Source organism: Monodon monoceros, unplaced genomic scaffold, assembly GCF_005190385.1.
Source record: "Monodon monoceros isolate NGI ecotype Baffin Bay Population unplaced genomic scaffold, NGI_Narwhal_1 Super_Scaffold_13, whole genome shotgun sequence".
Lineage (NCBI taxonomy): Eukaryota > Metazoa > Chordata > Mammalia > Artiodactyla > Monodontidae > Monodon > Monodon monoceros.
The window spans coordinates 26,412,561-26,428,753 of record NW_021703769.1 but is presented as its reverse complement, the minus strand read 5'-3'; the positions used below and the strand labels follow the sequence as shown (position 1 = coordinate 26,428,753).

General features: G+C 39.2%; 1 protein-coding gene across 6 annotated transcripts in view; it reads left to right on the top strand.

Moving 5' to 3' along the window:
• TPX2 (TPX2 microtubule nucleation factor) overlaps positions 1–14,203 on the top strand; it is a 58,289-nt gene extending 44,086 nt beyond the window's left edge. For 3 of the 6 annotated variants that reach the window (XM_029222197.1, XM_029222195.1, XM_029222196.1), the window contains 6 exons: positions 4,724–4,819; positions 5,844–6,020; positions 6,453–6,599; positions 11,044–11,155; positions 11,805–11,992; positions 13,394–14,203. In XM_029222197.1, the coding sequence (XP_029078030.1) occupies positions 4,724–4,819; positions 5,844–6,020; positions 6,453–6,599; positions 11,044–11,155; positions 11,805–11,992; positions 13,394–13,504 (831 nt within the window). In that variant the 3' untranslated portion in view covers positions 13,505–14,203. The remainder of the gene's footprint in view (positions 1–4,723; positions 4,820–5,843; positions 6,021–6,452; positions 6,600–11,043; positions 11,156–11,804; positions 11,993–13,393) is intronic. The other 3 variants (XM_029222198.1, XM_029222199.1, XM_029222200.1) reach the window with 3 other exon arrangements.
• Positions 14,204–16,193: the final 1,990 nt, after the last annotated feature.

The following is a 16,193-nucleotide window of genomic DNA, read 5'->3' as shown; positions in this document are numbered from 1 at the left end:
ATGTGTCATCTGTCCACCCACAATGCCCACTTCTAACCATGTATCACCTCTTTAGAGATACTTTCCCTCAGCTTCCTTTCAGAGTTTCCCCCATTATCCTTCAGCTCCACATTCTGTTGGGTTTCTTCAGAGCACTTGTGAAAATCAGGAAATACTTGATTTGTTACTTTTTCATTGTCTCTTTCCTCCACGAGAATGTGAACTCACTGATAGCAGGGACCATGTATATCTGTACTCTTCACTCCTGTTTCCCCAGCACCTAAGCATCACAGCATGGGCATTGCTATATTGGATAACTGCATGAGCAGCAGTACAAGCTGAAGTGCACCAGCCTGTGTTAGACACTGGGAATTCGAATGGAATTAGGCACAGCCTTTGTCCTCAAAGCTTTCACAGTCTGGGAGAGCAGATTGACATGTAAACAAATAAGGACAGTAATGCTAATCAACATATGTTCATTGAACAATTACTACTTCTTGTAGGTGCTGTGGAGAATGCAAAGGAATGCAATTGGCAATATCGCTGCCCTCAAGGAGCTTATAACTAAAAAACCTTAAAATAATAAAACAAGAAGCCTTCTCTGTCCCTAGAAACCCAATGTCTTTTCTTTATTTCTGATTGAGCCCCTATTGGCTTTGATTGCAGTGGAGATGGGGTGTGGATAAATAGTTGCTGCAAGGTTGATTTTCATAAATCACCTTTCCTTCTCCCGCAAGTAATTATGAGGATTGATCCTACTCGTAAATATCTCTTTCATGGCTTACTTATTAGAGATTTCTTTTAAAATGCACATCTCTCTGTTGGGAGGATGCAGAGAGAGGGGAAAAATAGGAAAAGCGACATTATTTTAAAACTGAGTCCTCAGATATTTATTTCAATTACTATATTTTATGAAAGGAAAAAAATCAAGGACTAAAAGGCTATCTCATGTTATACAGGTTGTACAGACTGGAATCAGAGCCGGGCTAAAACAGACCTCTTGACTCCTTGCTCAGTGTACTTCCTATTACCGTGTATCCTTGACTGTGTTCGAGCTACAGGCTGGTGTCCACAGGTGTCCAGGATGTTGTAGAACAACAGATTTTTGTTGTCATTTTCTGGCAAGCATTATTTGAAAACCCATTTCATAGACTTTTGTCATTCTGATTACAAGTTCTGCTGTATTAAATTTTACTATACTAGTGATTCTGGTTTTCTTTAGAAAATGTATGAGAACTTTCACAGCAGAATGAGCATTCCCTTTACAGTGGTCACCTTGAGAGTTTATTAATTCTTTCCAAAGATTGATATTATAGAAAGCATTTTGGAAAAGCCACTGGTCTTGGATCCTGTGGCACAGTCTTTTGGATCTCTTCAACGATGGCAAGTCTTCATATTTTAAAGATTAATTTGCTCTTAGGGGCTGGTCTAAAGTCATTGGGAACTAAAACTTCTGAGTAGTCTAAAATAATAGAGCTGGAAACAATTTTGCTTAATTAAAAGTAAAGGTTGAGCAATTGCCTTGCATGGCCCTAAAACTGGCTTTGAAGGCCACTCCAAGAAAGATATTCCAAACATGTTTGGAGCAGTTGCAGCATTGTTGGGATTAAGAAGTCTCCCAGGGTATAAATTAGAGTCCAAGAGTCTTCAAGTCCAAGGTATAAATTCTGTTATTCATACTTACTGTATTCATTCAACAAACATTTCCTGAATGCCTTATGCTTGCCAAGGTCTGTGTTAGGTATTAGGGGTTGATGGAATAACAGTCCCTACTCTCAAAGCACTCATAGGTTAGCAGGAGGAGATGAATACCTAAATAAACAAGTGCAATGAAGTTTCATATGTACCACGATAGACTATATACAGGGGAGAGTGGGGTCAGTAGGTCTGGAGGAGTGGAGCGATCTACTGAAGGGTTTTTATCAGAGAGGAGATGCTTTAGTGGAGGCTTGAAAAGAAGGGTTAGATGCTTCCAAGCAGCCAGAGCATTTCTGAGAGAGCATAAGCAAAGGTATTGCATTGTGATGAGAACCAGTGTTAAATTTTGGTAGCTGTTAGTAGTTCATTGTGGATGGAGGGTGATGCCTAAAGAGGGGCAAGAGGTATGCCTGGAAAGTCAGGCAGGGTTCCAAATTATGAAACACCTTGTACTTCATGCCAAGGAATATGTTATACTCTTGTAGGTAGGCAGTAGGAGCCATTAAAGAATTTTAAGTCAGGAAGTAACATCAAATCTTCTGACTGTATAAGAAGATGGACTGGTGGAATGAGAGAAGCTGAAGGACTGTTAGAAGGCTAGTGGAATGGTACAGGCAATAGATGATGTGGCCTGTGTCATGACAGTGAAGAGTTAGAGAGGAAGCAGAATAGAGAGCTGATGGGGCCAGCATATGGATGTGGGTATAAGAAATAAGGAGTTACTGAGGATGTCTCAAGGTTGTTTTGATTTTTTTTTTTTTTTTGCGGTACGCGGGCCCCTCACTGCTGCGGCCTCTCCCGTTGCGGAGCACAGGCTCCGGACACGCAGGCTCAGCAGCCATGGCTCACGGGCCCAGCCGCTCCGCGGCATGTGGGATCCTCCCGGACCGGGGCACGAACCCACGTACCCCGCATCGGCAGGTGGACCCCCAACTACTGTGCCACCAGGGAAGCCCGATTTTTTAAAATTGATCTGATCATACACTTCATGCAGGACGGTAGCCCTAGAGATACCATTTTGCAGTTAGGGTTAATTGCCAGATTCATGATAGTGTAAACTCTATGAGAGTTAGAATTATGTTAGTTTTGAATGATGTGCATAGTATGGTATACATAATTCAGTCTGAAAGGATTTGAGATGTTGGCAGTGTTTTGAAATCACAAAGGGGGAAAAAATCTTTGGAGAAGTTGAATGTATTAGAATTAAGGAATATAGAAATTAAATCCCTCTTTTAATCTACCCTCAAAGAGATGTGAGAGTTAACAGCTTGGTGTTCTTTCCATATTTCATTTTCTATGCTTAGATTAATTATATATACATTTTATTTTATTTTTTAAGTATATGTGCAAGTATCTTTTAAAAATTTAATTCAATTCAGTTAATTTATTTAAATAAATTTTTTTGGAGTATAGTTGATTTACAGTGTTGTGTTAGTTTCAGGTGTACAGCAAAGTGATTCTGTTATACATATACATAGGTTCATTCTTTTTCAGATTCTTTTCCTATATAGGTTATTAACAGAATATTTAGAGTTCCCTGTGCTATACAGTAGGTCCTTGTTGATTATTGATGTTATATATAGTAGTGTGTGTGTGTTAATCCCCAGCTCCTAATTTATCCCTGTCCCCACCACCCTTTGATAACCATAAGTTTGTTTTCAAGCTCTGTGAGTCTGTTTCTGTTTTGTAAACAAGTTCGTTTATATAATTAAAAAAAAATTAGATCCCACATATAAGTGATATCATATATTTGTTTTTCTTAAAAGACATCTTAAAAACACACAGAAATAATATTTAATAATAGTATTTTTTGTTTCAGCAACTTGTCCCTCCCCCCTCAACATTATGAATACTGTTCTGTCAGTAATAAAGATTTATTTGCTTCTTTTTGATGACTATAGTATTCTATTGTGTGGATGTACCACAATTTTTTAAAATTATTTTTTATTGGAGTATAGTTGATTTACAGTGTTGTGTTAGTTTCTGCTATACAGCAAAGAGAATCAGTTATACATATAGCCACTCTTTTTTTAGATTCTTTTCCCTATAGGTCATTACAGAGTATTGAGTAGAGTTCCCTGTGCTATACAGTAGGTTCTTATTAGTCATGTACCACAATTAGTTATGTACCACAATTTAAGAAAGGATTTAGCCAGTTCTTTTTTTGATAGATAATAGGGTTATTTGCAATTTTTTTATTCATTTAAATTTAAAAATGCTGTATTGAAATATACCTAAAAACTAAACTAGAGATCAAATACTAGAGATGTAATATTGGGTGAAAGAGTATGACCATTTAAAGATTTAGTAGCTAATTCCTAAGGGTTGTACCAATTTGTGCTCTGTACCTTACCCAACTGTAAAGGAGTGCCCATTTCTCTTCACCTGTCAACACTGGTATTAACCAGTCTTTTAATTATTACTCAGTCTTGTAGGTGAAAAATACTTTATTTTACTTTATATTTTTAAAAATTATTGAGATTGAGCCTCTTGTATATCTTTGTAAACTGCTTGTTCTTTGTCCAGTTATTTGGCAAAAGGAAATTAAGCTAACCCTTGCCCCGTACTTTTTTCCATTTGCCTTTTGAGGTTAATATTTTTAAATATAAGTTCTTATTTTAGAGATGTATGTGGAATAGGTTTAAGAGAATGGACAGTATCTATTCTGTTCCTAGATAACATTTGGAAGTCCTTTTTGATTTTGTTTTTAAGGGATTGGGGTATAAAATGGGAGAGAAACAATAAAATATTGACAGTTTATTTTGTAGTGTTTTTCATAAATACCAAAAAAGATTTTGATGAATCCTATTTTTGTTGAATATGCAACTCAAACTATGTTTTTGTTATTTGCTGTTCTTCTGTCATGTTAATCCACCTTTGGAGCATTAATACATACCAGTCTTAGTTGGTTAAGTTAACAACATACTGAAATAACTAGCTTTTTTTGATTCCTGATATGTGAACTTCTAAGAAAGGGATTGATCTCATCACACAGCCTAGTAGAGATTGTTCTAGGATATCTAATTGAGTTGCTTACTCCTTCCAGGGTGTTCCTGAAAAGAAAGTACTTCCAATCACTGTCCCCAAGTCACCGGCCTTTGCTCTGAAGAACAGAATCAGAATGCCCACCAAAGAAGATGAGGTGATTTCCCTGGGATGGGGGTTTCTACTCCTTCTACATAATCAATCTAAGTATTATTCTTTCTTAAACTTAGTGGAATACAAAGGCCATCACTCTTGTCTGGAGTTGTTTTAACAATGGGTATGAATGATTGATCATCTGTTTTTGCTCTTCCAAGAACAAAGTAGTTAGTAAGGGTATGAATCTTTTGGCTTTCATTGGTAACTGGTTGTAACTTATTGGAGCTATGTTTGTTTCTGTTGCATTGGAAATCACCCTGTTGTAACGTGGATCAAAAGTTCCCAAGACCTATACTCTATTTTGCCCCAGCTATTGTCACCATTCAGTGAGGGACTTTTAAAATTCATACTAAGCAGTTACATCCACCATGTCCTTAACTATCTCCATTAATCCAAGGGTTGCAAAGGTGACTGTGTGGTGATGGTTCATGAAGTTGGAATATATAAACTGTCATTGATCAGGCTAGTTTCTTGTTACATCCCCCATTTTATCTATAAATATCCAGAGTTAGGGTAATTTTACAGCAGATCTCAGGCATAAGCCTTTTTATAGGTTCATTTGAAACTAAAATACACAGTAATCTTATGTTACCAGCTTGAATCCAATCAACTTACTTGGTCCTATTCTGGGTTTGGCAACTGGGAATACCCCCAGTCACATGTTTTAGTGGAGTCTGAAGTCTGGGTCAAAGAAGAGGCCAAGGTATATGCTTGGTTAGTACTTTTCTTCTGTTCTTCATTTTATTCAAACTGTTTGATCTCATTTAGTTTTTACAACCTTCCTGTGAAAAATTTTAGATCCTTTAAGAGTAATTGTGTTAGCTTATCAAATGCTTTCACACTGGTTTCACCCCTAAGAGTTGGTAGATACCCCTCTTTGATAGAAAAGGAAGCTAAGACACCTGAGAGGTTGAGTGACTTGCCTTAATTAATGACTTCTCTCATATAATGTCTTCTGGCTCCACATTCAGAGGAGGTGAGAGAGAGCGAGGAATCTTGTTTCTAAACTGCATTTTTTTCTTTAGGAAGAGGAGGAGCCAGTAGTGATAAGAGCTCAACCTGTGCCATATTTTGGAATGCCTTTTAAGCCCCAAATCCCAGTGGGGAGAACTGTGGAAATATGCCCTTTCTCTTTTGATTCTCGAGACAAAGAACGTCAGTTACAGAAGGAGAAGAAAATAAAAGAACTGCAGAAAGGGGAGGTAGGTGTTTCCATTCCTCCAAGTAGCACAGTACTATTCTTTGATCCCTCAAAGTTAATCTTTTATGTTGCACTTTTAACTATAAATCACTGACTTCCTTTGATCTCTCTAAGAGCCTTATGAAGTATAAATAGGGCAAGTAATTTAAAGTGCCATTAAATTACTTGCCCTATTTATACTTCATAAGGCTATTTAAGTGCCATTCTGGCACAAGGAGCTTAAGTGACTTGCCCATGATCACGCTGCTGGTCATTGGCAATATTGGGAGGAAAACCTTGATTTCCTTTTGAACCCAGTACTCTTTCTGCTACACCATGCTGCTTTGAAAACTGGCCTTTCCTATTTTTTAGATTCATCCAAATATTCTGGAGTAGTTGTTGCTTTCTGGCTAGAAAGGCCTTATCTTAAATCTTACATTTTCTTTTCTATTAGGTGCCCAAATTCAAGGCGCTTCCTTTGCCTCATTTTGACACCATTAACCTGCCGGAGAAGAAGGTGAAGAATACAACCCAGGTTGAGCCTTTCTGCTTTGAGACTGACAGAAGAGGTGCTCTGAAGGCACAGACTTGGAAGCACCAGGTGGGGCTGGGGAGAGCAGCTAAAATGTGAATTGTTTGATCGTTGATTTGTTACAATAGGTAGACCCACTACACTGAACTTCTGGGAACTAACATACTGGATTATTTTAGGGGCTGTCACTGTAATCAGGGGTCAGCAAACTTTTTCTATAAAAAAGTTTGCTATATATTATTTTAGGCTGTGCAGGTGGTCTCTGTCACATGTTCTCTGTGTATGTGTGTTTCAACCCTTTAAAAATATAAAAACCATTTTTAGCTCAAGGGCTATACAAAACAAGGTTGCAAACTGGATTTGGCTTGCTGCTTAAGTTTGCTGATCTCTGCTGTAAGTGATCACCTGGGGAATGTGAGAACTGTTAGGCTTTTTTTGTGTCAGGAGATTCTTAAAGATCTCATCTATTCCATTTATTAGACTTGTTCATTAAATGTTCACTCCTTTCTGTTGGTGCTTTGATAAGAAACTGAGAGGTGAGAATAGATTCTTAATATGGTATGTTGTTTTCGCAACATAGTGTGCTATTTGCTCTTTATAGATGACAGGTGATTTAAAACAGTCAATTGGTTGTTGGCTGGTTTAATTGGATCTAATTCTGCCCTGCCTGGAAAAAAATCTCCTGAATCCCTAAATTTGTCAGTATTGATATTGTCTCTTATTCTGGACTCTGTCCAAAAGGGGCTCTGGCCTAATCTTTGTTTGTAGAAAGTCATCCCTCTTGAAGCCCAAGAGATATGATTGCTTAAGTAACTAAATGTAGGCTCCCTGTTGGTACTGTTCTCTAGGAGAACTTAGGACAGTTGCTTTGGAAGCAGTAGTGAATCTCTCGTTCAAGGACCATGACATAGAATGTCTGTATGTGGGATACTTTCCATAACAAAAAGATTTTTTAAAGTTTTTCAGTCGTACATAAAAGTAGAATAGTATAATGAACTTCCATGAACTGTCACCTGGTTTTCTAGGGATCAAAACATGGAAAATCTTATTTCATCTCACTTCTACCTACTCATCTCTATACTGGATACTTCTGCCTATACAAGATTACTTTGAAGCAAATCCTAGGTGTCATCTCATTTCATCCAAAACTACTTCAATGTGTAACTTTAAAATATAAGGATTAAAAGAATTTCATAACCACAATACTATTATCACACTTAAAAAGATTAACAGTAATTCCTTAATAGTGACAAATAGTCAGCATTCATATATCCCCTAATCTCTCATTTTTTAAACAGTTAAATTGTTCAAATCAAGATCCAGAAAAGGTCCACATTTTATATTTGTTTGATAAATCTCTAAATCCCTTTTAATCTAAAGGCTGCTCTACTTGCATTTTATATGTTGAATAAACTGGATTGATTTTCCTGTAGGTTTTTTTTATATGAATAATACGACCATTTATTTTAAAAGTATATGTGTTTACATGTATATGATATGAAAGGGGTTATACACTAAAATGTTAATAATAGTTATTTATGGTGGGGTTATAGGTGACCTTATAGAATTTCATTTTTAATTTTCATCCATTTTTTTTGAATTTTATTTTTTTATACAGCAGGTGCTTATTAGTTATCCATTTTATACATATTAGTGTATACATGTCAGTCTCAATCTCCCAGTGCATCACACCGCCACCACCACCACCGCCACCCCCCGCCACCACTTTCCCCCCTTGGTGTCCATATGTTTGTTCTCTATATCTGTGTCTCTCTTTCTGCCCTGCACACCGGTTCATCTGTACCATTTTTCTAGGTTCCACATATATGTGTTAATATACGATATTTGTTTTTCTCTTTCTGACTTAGTTCACTCTGTATGGCAGTCTCTAGATCCATCCATGTCTCTACAAATGACCCAGTTTTGTTCCTTTTTATGGCTGAGTAATATTCCATTGCAAACATGTGCCACATCTTCTTTATCCATTCGTCTGTTGATGGGCATTTAGGTTGCTTCCATGACCTGGCTATTGTAAACAGGGCTACAATGAACATTGGGGTGCATGTGTCTTTTTGAATTATGGTTTTCTCTGGGTATATGCCCAGGAGTGGGATTGCTGGGTCATATGGTAATTCTATTTTTAGTTTTTTAAGGAACCTCCATACTGTTCTCCATAGTGGCTGTATCAATTTACATTCCCACCAACAGTGCAAGAGGGTTCCCTTTTCTCCACACCCTCTCCAGCATTTGTTGTTTGTAGATTTTCTTTTGATGTCCATTCTAACTGGTGTGAGGTGGTACCTCATTGTAGTTTTGATTTGCATTTCTCTACTAATTAGTGATGTTGAGCAGCTTTTCATGTGCTTCTTGGCCATCTGTATGTCTTCTTTGGAGAAATGTCTATTTAGGTCGTCTGGCCATTTTTGGATTGGGTTGTTTGTTTTTTTAATATTGAGCTGCATGAGCTGTTTATATATTTTGGAGATTAATCCTTTGTCCGTTTGCAAATATTTTCTCCCATTCTGAGGGTTGTCTTTTCATCTTGTTTGTAGTTTCCTTTGCTTTGCAAAAGCTTTTAAGTTTCATCAGATCCCATTTATTTTTGTTTTTATTTCCATTATTCTAGGAGGTGGATCAAAAAAGATCTTGCTGTGATTTATGTCAAAGAGTGTTCTTCCTACGTTTTCCTCTAAGAGTTTTATAGTGTCCGGTCTTACATTTAGGTCTCTAATCCATTATGAGTTTATTTTTGTGTATGGTATTAGGGAGTGTTCTAATTCCATTCTTTTAGATGTAGCTGTCCAGTTTTCCTAGCACCACTTATTGAAGAGACTGTCTTTTCTCCGTTGTATATCCTTGCCTCCTTTGTCATAGATTAGTTGACCATAGGTGCATGGGTTTATCTCTGGGCTTTCTATCCTGTTCCATTGATCTATATTTCTGTTTTGGTGCCAGTACCATATTGTCTTTTTTTTTTTTTTTTTGCGGTACGCGGGCCTCTCACTGTTTTGGCCTCTCCCATTGCGGAGCACAGGCTCCGGACACGCAGGCTCAGCGGCCATGGCTCATGGGCCCATTCGCTCTGCGGCATGTGGGATCTTCCCGGACCAGGGCACGAACCCGCATCCCCTGCATCGGCAGGCGGACTCTCAACCACTGTGCCACCAGGGAAGCCCCATATTGTCTTGATTACTGTAGCTTTGTAGTATAGTGTGAAGTCAGGGAGTCTGCTTCCTCCAGCTCTGTTTTTTGTTTTTTGGGGTTTTTTTGCGGTACACAAGCCTCTCACTGTTGTGGCCTCTCCCGTTGTGGAGCACAGGCTCCGGACGCGCAGGCTCAGCGGCCATGGCTCATGGGCCCAGCCGCTCCGTGGCATGTGGGATCTTCCCAGACCGGGGCATGAACCCACGTCCCCTGCATCGGCAGGCGGACTCTCAACCACTGCGCCACCAGGGAAGCCCTCCAGCTCTGTTTTTTTCCCTCAAGAATGCTCTGGCTGTTCGGTGTCTTTTGTGTCTCCATACAAATTTTAAGATTTTTTGTTCTAGTTCTGTAAAAAATGCCATTGGTAATTTGATAGAGATTGCATTGAATCTGTAGATTGCTTTGGGTAGTATAGTCATTTTCACAATGTTGATTCTTCCAATCCAGGAACATGGTGTATCTCTCCATCTGTTTGTATCATCTTTACATCAGTGTCTTATAGTTTCTGCGTACAGGTCTTTTGTCTCCCTAGGTAGATTTATTCCTAGGTATTTTATTCTTTTTGTTGCAGTGGTAAATGGGAGTGTTTCCTTAATTTCTCTTTCAGATTTTTCATCATTAGTGTATAGGAATGCAAGAGATTTCTGTGCATCAATTTTGTATCCTGCAACTTTACCAAATTTATTGATTAGCTCTAGTAGTTTTCTGGTGGCATCTTTAGGATTCTCTATGTATAGTATCATGTTATCTGCAAACAGTGACAGTTTTACTTCTTCTTTTCCAGTCTGTATTCCTTTTATTATTTTTTTCTTCTCTGATTGCCTTGGCTAGGACTTCTAAAACTATGTTGAGTAATAGTGGCGAGAGTTTTCCTATAGGTTTTACAATCTGGATTTTGCTCATTGTATTCCCAAGTGTTGATTAATATGTTCCTCTATCTCCTGTATTTCCTATAAATGAATAGTCAGATCCAGAGGCTTGACTAAATTCTGGTTAGATTCTTTTGGGGGTTGGGAGGGAGAATACTTTACAGGTGATCACATCCAGGGGTATATTAATGTCTACCTGTTTTTTTGTGTGATGTTAAGTAGGCCTTAAAAGTATCTTAAAGGTATTTTCTAGTTCTCAGTGGGTTCAGATGTTGTTAGTCTGATCTACTTAATGTAAAAGGGATTTTAATTGAGTTTAGATTAAATCACCTGCTGTCTTTGTAGATGAAACTGTTCAGAAACATTCGAACTTGAGTCATTGAGATGGTAGTTATGGAAAGTAGTGTGGCTGCTTATCTGACAGATTTTCTTTCTAATAGCTGGAGGAAGAACTAAAACAGCAGAAAGAAGCAGCTTGCTTCAAGGCTCGTCCAAACACCGTCATCTCCCAGGAGCCCTTTGTTCCTAAGAGAGAGAAAAAATCCCTTACTGGTAGTATTTTATGTATTCTTGGGGGATTGGGGCAGAATGGTTAGACTTCCTGGGACTCAGTTGTGTCAGTACAATGCTGTGTCAACCAGAAGCATCTGCCTGTAGGGGATCTAATTTTTTCTCCCCTAGCTCTTTATTGAATCCAGCAGCTATGTTGATTTGTAGAGTGTGTTGGGGTCAGATTCATAGAACAAGCACCTGGCATTTCAACAACAATTTTACTTTCCCCACCCAGAGAGTAGCAAGTAAGTGAGGGAGAGCCAGGACTTCTTTCTGGAGTTCACCCTAAAGCAAGCCTTAGATAGAAAACATTTGATTCCTTTAGCACTGGACAGCGTTTCAGAAAAGTGGGATTCTTTTCCTAAATCTGTCTCACAATCACTGTGTAGTTTTGAGCAAGCTACTTCACCTGTGTAGGTCTTGCTTTTCTCCTAATTAGATGATTTATAGGGGCCCTTCCAATGATTTATAGGGGTCCTTAAAATTTTAGGACTTTTTGTATGTGGTTTACTCCACCTTTCTCCCAACTAGGCTTCCTTAGAGCTCCACCTTTCTGTTGCCATGCATATCTATCACTTGCTGGATCTGTGGGGCTAGGTTTATGCAAGTCTTGCTTGTGCACCAATATTCTCTCTGTTTCTGTACTCAGAGGGCCTTTCTGGTTCTCTAGTTCAAGAAACTTTTCAGCTGGCCACTGAGAAGAGAGCCAAGGAGCGGCAGGAGCTGGAGAAGAGAATGGCTGAGGTGGAAGCCCAGAAAGCCCAGCAGTTGGAGGAGGCCAGGCAACAGGAGGAAGAGCAACAGAAGGAGGAGCTGGCCAGACTACGGAAAGAACTGGTAACTGGGCAGCATGAGCACTGACTAACCCATGGTTGCGTCTGTTTTGTTTTATCTGTACCTTGCCTTGTTCCAGAAAGGATCTAAGGTGGCCTCCAAGGATACATCAAAGTTGAGTGAAAATGAGAAGTCAGACAAACCAGGGGTGGTGACAAAGTTGAGGAGTGAACGAGGCTAAAGATGTATACATTGTGATCCATGGATCTGCTAAGTGATATAAACAAGCTAGTTATTTAACAAATACATTTATCTTTGATCCTGAATTCAGTCAGAATTTCTTCCAGGGGTCTAAATAAGGAGGACATCAGGTGCTATACCAGTGCACAGTGATATATTTGTAGGACTCTTTATTTAACGTTTTATTATTGCCTTAAGGCTTAAGGAAACCAATGTGTTTTACAATTAGAATACATAGGTAGGGAAGGACATGGGAATTGTGTGACAACTATATTTTCATTTTCCTCTTAATACTTGACTCAAATTCCTTGGAGTTATAGTGCATATCAGTCCAGGTGACCTTCCATGTTAACACTAGGTAATGATTTAAATATTAGTTATCCAAAACGAAAGCTTAATTCACATTAAGGACCCTTTCACTAGGAGGGCAGCAAGCCACATTAACTGCATTAATAAGGAAGAACACAGTTTTAGATAGAATTTCATATGCTTAGTAAAAGGATGAATATAGCAATATGTAAGTTGTTGAGGTTTTGTCTAAAAGTGCTAAGCCAGCAGCTGATACAGCTGTTGGTAGAGGTGACTGGCCACAGGAGGGCTCTAGGGACAAACTATTAAAGGGACTAGCTTCCTGACAAAATCCAAGCTACCGTATGCTGATTGGATGTACTCACAAAACCAGCCTCAAGTGTTTTGACTTTTCTTCAGCACTTGAATCCTGCCTCTTGTGATTGTCTATATCATAGAACTCTCTACTAATCTGGCTTGATTCAGGGTTGATTTTAGACTGTAAGAAGGATGGATGGGACCATGCCTTCTCCTGGCAACCTTTCTTGGTTATTTTATTTTATTTATTTATTTTTGTCCATGCTTTTGGTGAATATTAAGACTCAATAATCTTAAGATTGTACTCTGGCAAATTCTTAACATGTATCTCCTTTCTGCTGCAATTGAGTGCAGCCCCGTTATACCCTAGTACTGAAGAGTCAGACTGGAGATAGGTGCAAGCTGAGGGATCCAGCAAGACCTGAACAGAAACCTCCTTGAGCTCCAGAGCTCTTGTGCTTTGCTGCTAGACTGTGTTGCCTCCCACCAACCCCCAAATTAGTGACTGGGATTTGCAAAACTATACAAAAATGTTCTCAAGAAGAGGAGCAAAAACACCCATAAGTATAGTTCTCTAACATCCTTATCAATGGTAACTTTATTTTTCTCACTCTGCAGGTACACAAGGCAAATCCAGTACGCAGGTACCAGGGTGTGGAAGTCAAGTCAAGTGACCAGCCCTTGACCGTGCCTGTATCGCCTAAGTTCTCCACTCGATTCCACTGCTAAACTCGGCTTTGAGCTGTGGACACCGTCTGGGAACCGGAGCTACTCTTCCCATTAAACCAGGAGCCTTCTTTGTCACAGGGGCATGGAGAGAACCCATTTCTCCAGGCTTTTTCCTACCCATGCCTGACAAGTGTGGACTCCAATTTCATTGAGAGCTGTTTTCCTACATTATTGTGGCTAATAATGAGACTCAACTCATGTATGTCTCAACCAGACTCCCTGTAGTTATTTCCTTGGAACCATCAGTTGACCTTTAATATGGGTCTTAACTCTGACTAGAATTTAAAGTCTCTGTATCAGTACAGTGTAATTTCTGTTGCCCTTACCCCCCGCCCCCCTTTTTTTCCTGTTTTAATCAGAAAATAAAGATAGTTAAATACTGAGATAGGATTTAAGTCATGAATTAAAAGAGGAACCATCAGTAGTATGTCAGATTCTTTTCTCTTCTCTGTGCAAAATGAATTTAGAGTTAAGGAGCCCTTCGCTACGAGGGGGGAAGCCTCATTAACTGCATGACGAGGAAGAGGCTTGACTGACGGGAACCTCACAGCAGCCATCGGCTGGCCTCGGGTAGAGCCTGCTGTTCAGGCACGTTCTTCCCTTGTCGGTGCTGATGATAATAGGGGGTGCTGAGTACTACACGTTTTAAGTCCTCCAGTGACCGAGACTGGAATAAATACGTTTGTCTTCCCTCCCTGATTTTGTTATTTGATGTTTTTAAATCTGTCCCCTTTTGGAGGTAACATCTTATTGGGGAAGTGGGTACTTTGAGAGGAGGGTCTAGGAACTTTTAAAAGCATAGGCTCTGTCCTTAAAGGAAAGAGCTTTGTGACTTTTCTGTCTTATGTCAGAATATCCTTCCATATTTTGTTAACTCCCTCCTAGGAACCATTCTGGAAGCCTGTTATGCCTTCAAAACAGACTGTGCCTTCTTCTCTAAACGTGTTTTTTCTCATCTGGTAAACTCTTCTTTATGAGACTCAGCTCTAGTAAAATCTTTTTCATAAATCTTTCGTTGACCATTTGACCTCCTCAGGTAAGGTAAGATTTCCTTCTTTGTGCCTCCCAAATGTTTCTTATGTATATCTCTAGTAGAACAGTTATACCACTAAGTTACTTGTACTTGTTTACAAGCTAGTAGCGATGAAGATAACTAAAATTATGTTAGTCCTTGAAGATAAAAATTATGTTAATCATATCTGTATTTCTCATAGTTGGCACAGAATTTGCTAGGTCCATGTTATCAATAGTGTATTTTCTTTTAGACTTGATATTGTTTATGAACTCTACTCTGTACCAGTCATCTCTTCCTGTGCCACGAGATATAAAAGCATCCATCTTCTGCCCAGGCTAGGCCTAGGCACTATATATGATATTAGACCTATGTTATATTCCTTTGTTTATTCATTCAGTGACCATTATGTACAAGCCATTGTAGATTAAGTGACGGGCAACAAAGCAAGATGTGATTTGCAGATCCCTGGGCCTCCTGAAGGCCCACAGAGTGATACAAAGTGCAGTTCCTTTATTCATTTCCTAGAGATATGTGATGTACAGTTCCATAACAACTTGTGTAGTTCATTTAACAAATATTGATTCAGTACTAACTATATATACGTTGGCACTGTTCTAGTCTCTGGGCATATAGCAATGAACAGAAATAGAAGACCTTGACTTCATGGAGGTTACCTTTTAGAAGGGGAGACAGACAATAAACAAGTAACTGTCCTCTTCTGTCAGGTGATAAATGTTTCTCTGACTGACTGTGTGGAAAATAGAGTAGGATGGGGACTTGGGGGCATGTAAGATTGGAAACAGGAAAGTGAGGAGGTTCTTGATGTTGTCCAGGTAAGAGCTGATAGTGGCCTGGGCTAGGGTGGTAGCAGTGGAGGTGATGAGAAATGGTTGGATTCTGAATGGATTTTGAAGCTGTAACTGACAAGACTTGCTAACAGATTGGACGCGGGGGAGAGAGAGAGAGAGAGAGAGGGGGGGGGGGGTAGATAAGGATGGTATTTAGATATCAGCCTCAAACAGAAATAGAGTTCTCCATCCCTTGTGCTGTGAAAAATCCAGTTCTACCCCAGTCCTCATATCTCTTGTGGATTCTCTGGGTGGGGGTGGGACAACTTCCTTTTCTGAACACCTTTTGCTTTGGTTTTTCTCTGTTCATCTCTTGATCCCCTCTCTGTGTCTTTTCCTCTGTAGCTTTTCTCTCTCCCATGTATCAGCAGTTCTCTAATAGTTCACTGTCATTCATATATTGCCATCTAGTATCATTTTTTCATATATTTTGTTCATTTTTCGTTTTGTTTGTTTCAGGTAGAAGACTAAATCTGGCCCTCAAGTTGAGGGTTTTAGAAAGAGTGTTACGTATTGAGAATTATGGACCTGTGGGATCCTTCCACCCCATTTGCTCCATTCTGGATTGCCCCCTCCGGACACACCCACATCAGGGTGATATTGTTTGGCAGTCTGTTACGGCAACAGAGAGGGATTATATTATTTCAGAGCAAATAGCTTTTAAAATTAAGATGCCCTTGCTTCCTAGAATTTCCCAGTTTCCTGGTGGTCTCCTCCTCAGCACAACCTGTCTAGTATTGAGCCCTTTCTTTCCGGACCACCTCACATGCCCTTCGTTTTCCTAGGACAGCCTCCCGTTTCCCCTGAAACTCAAACTCTGCTTCTA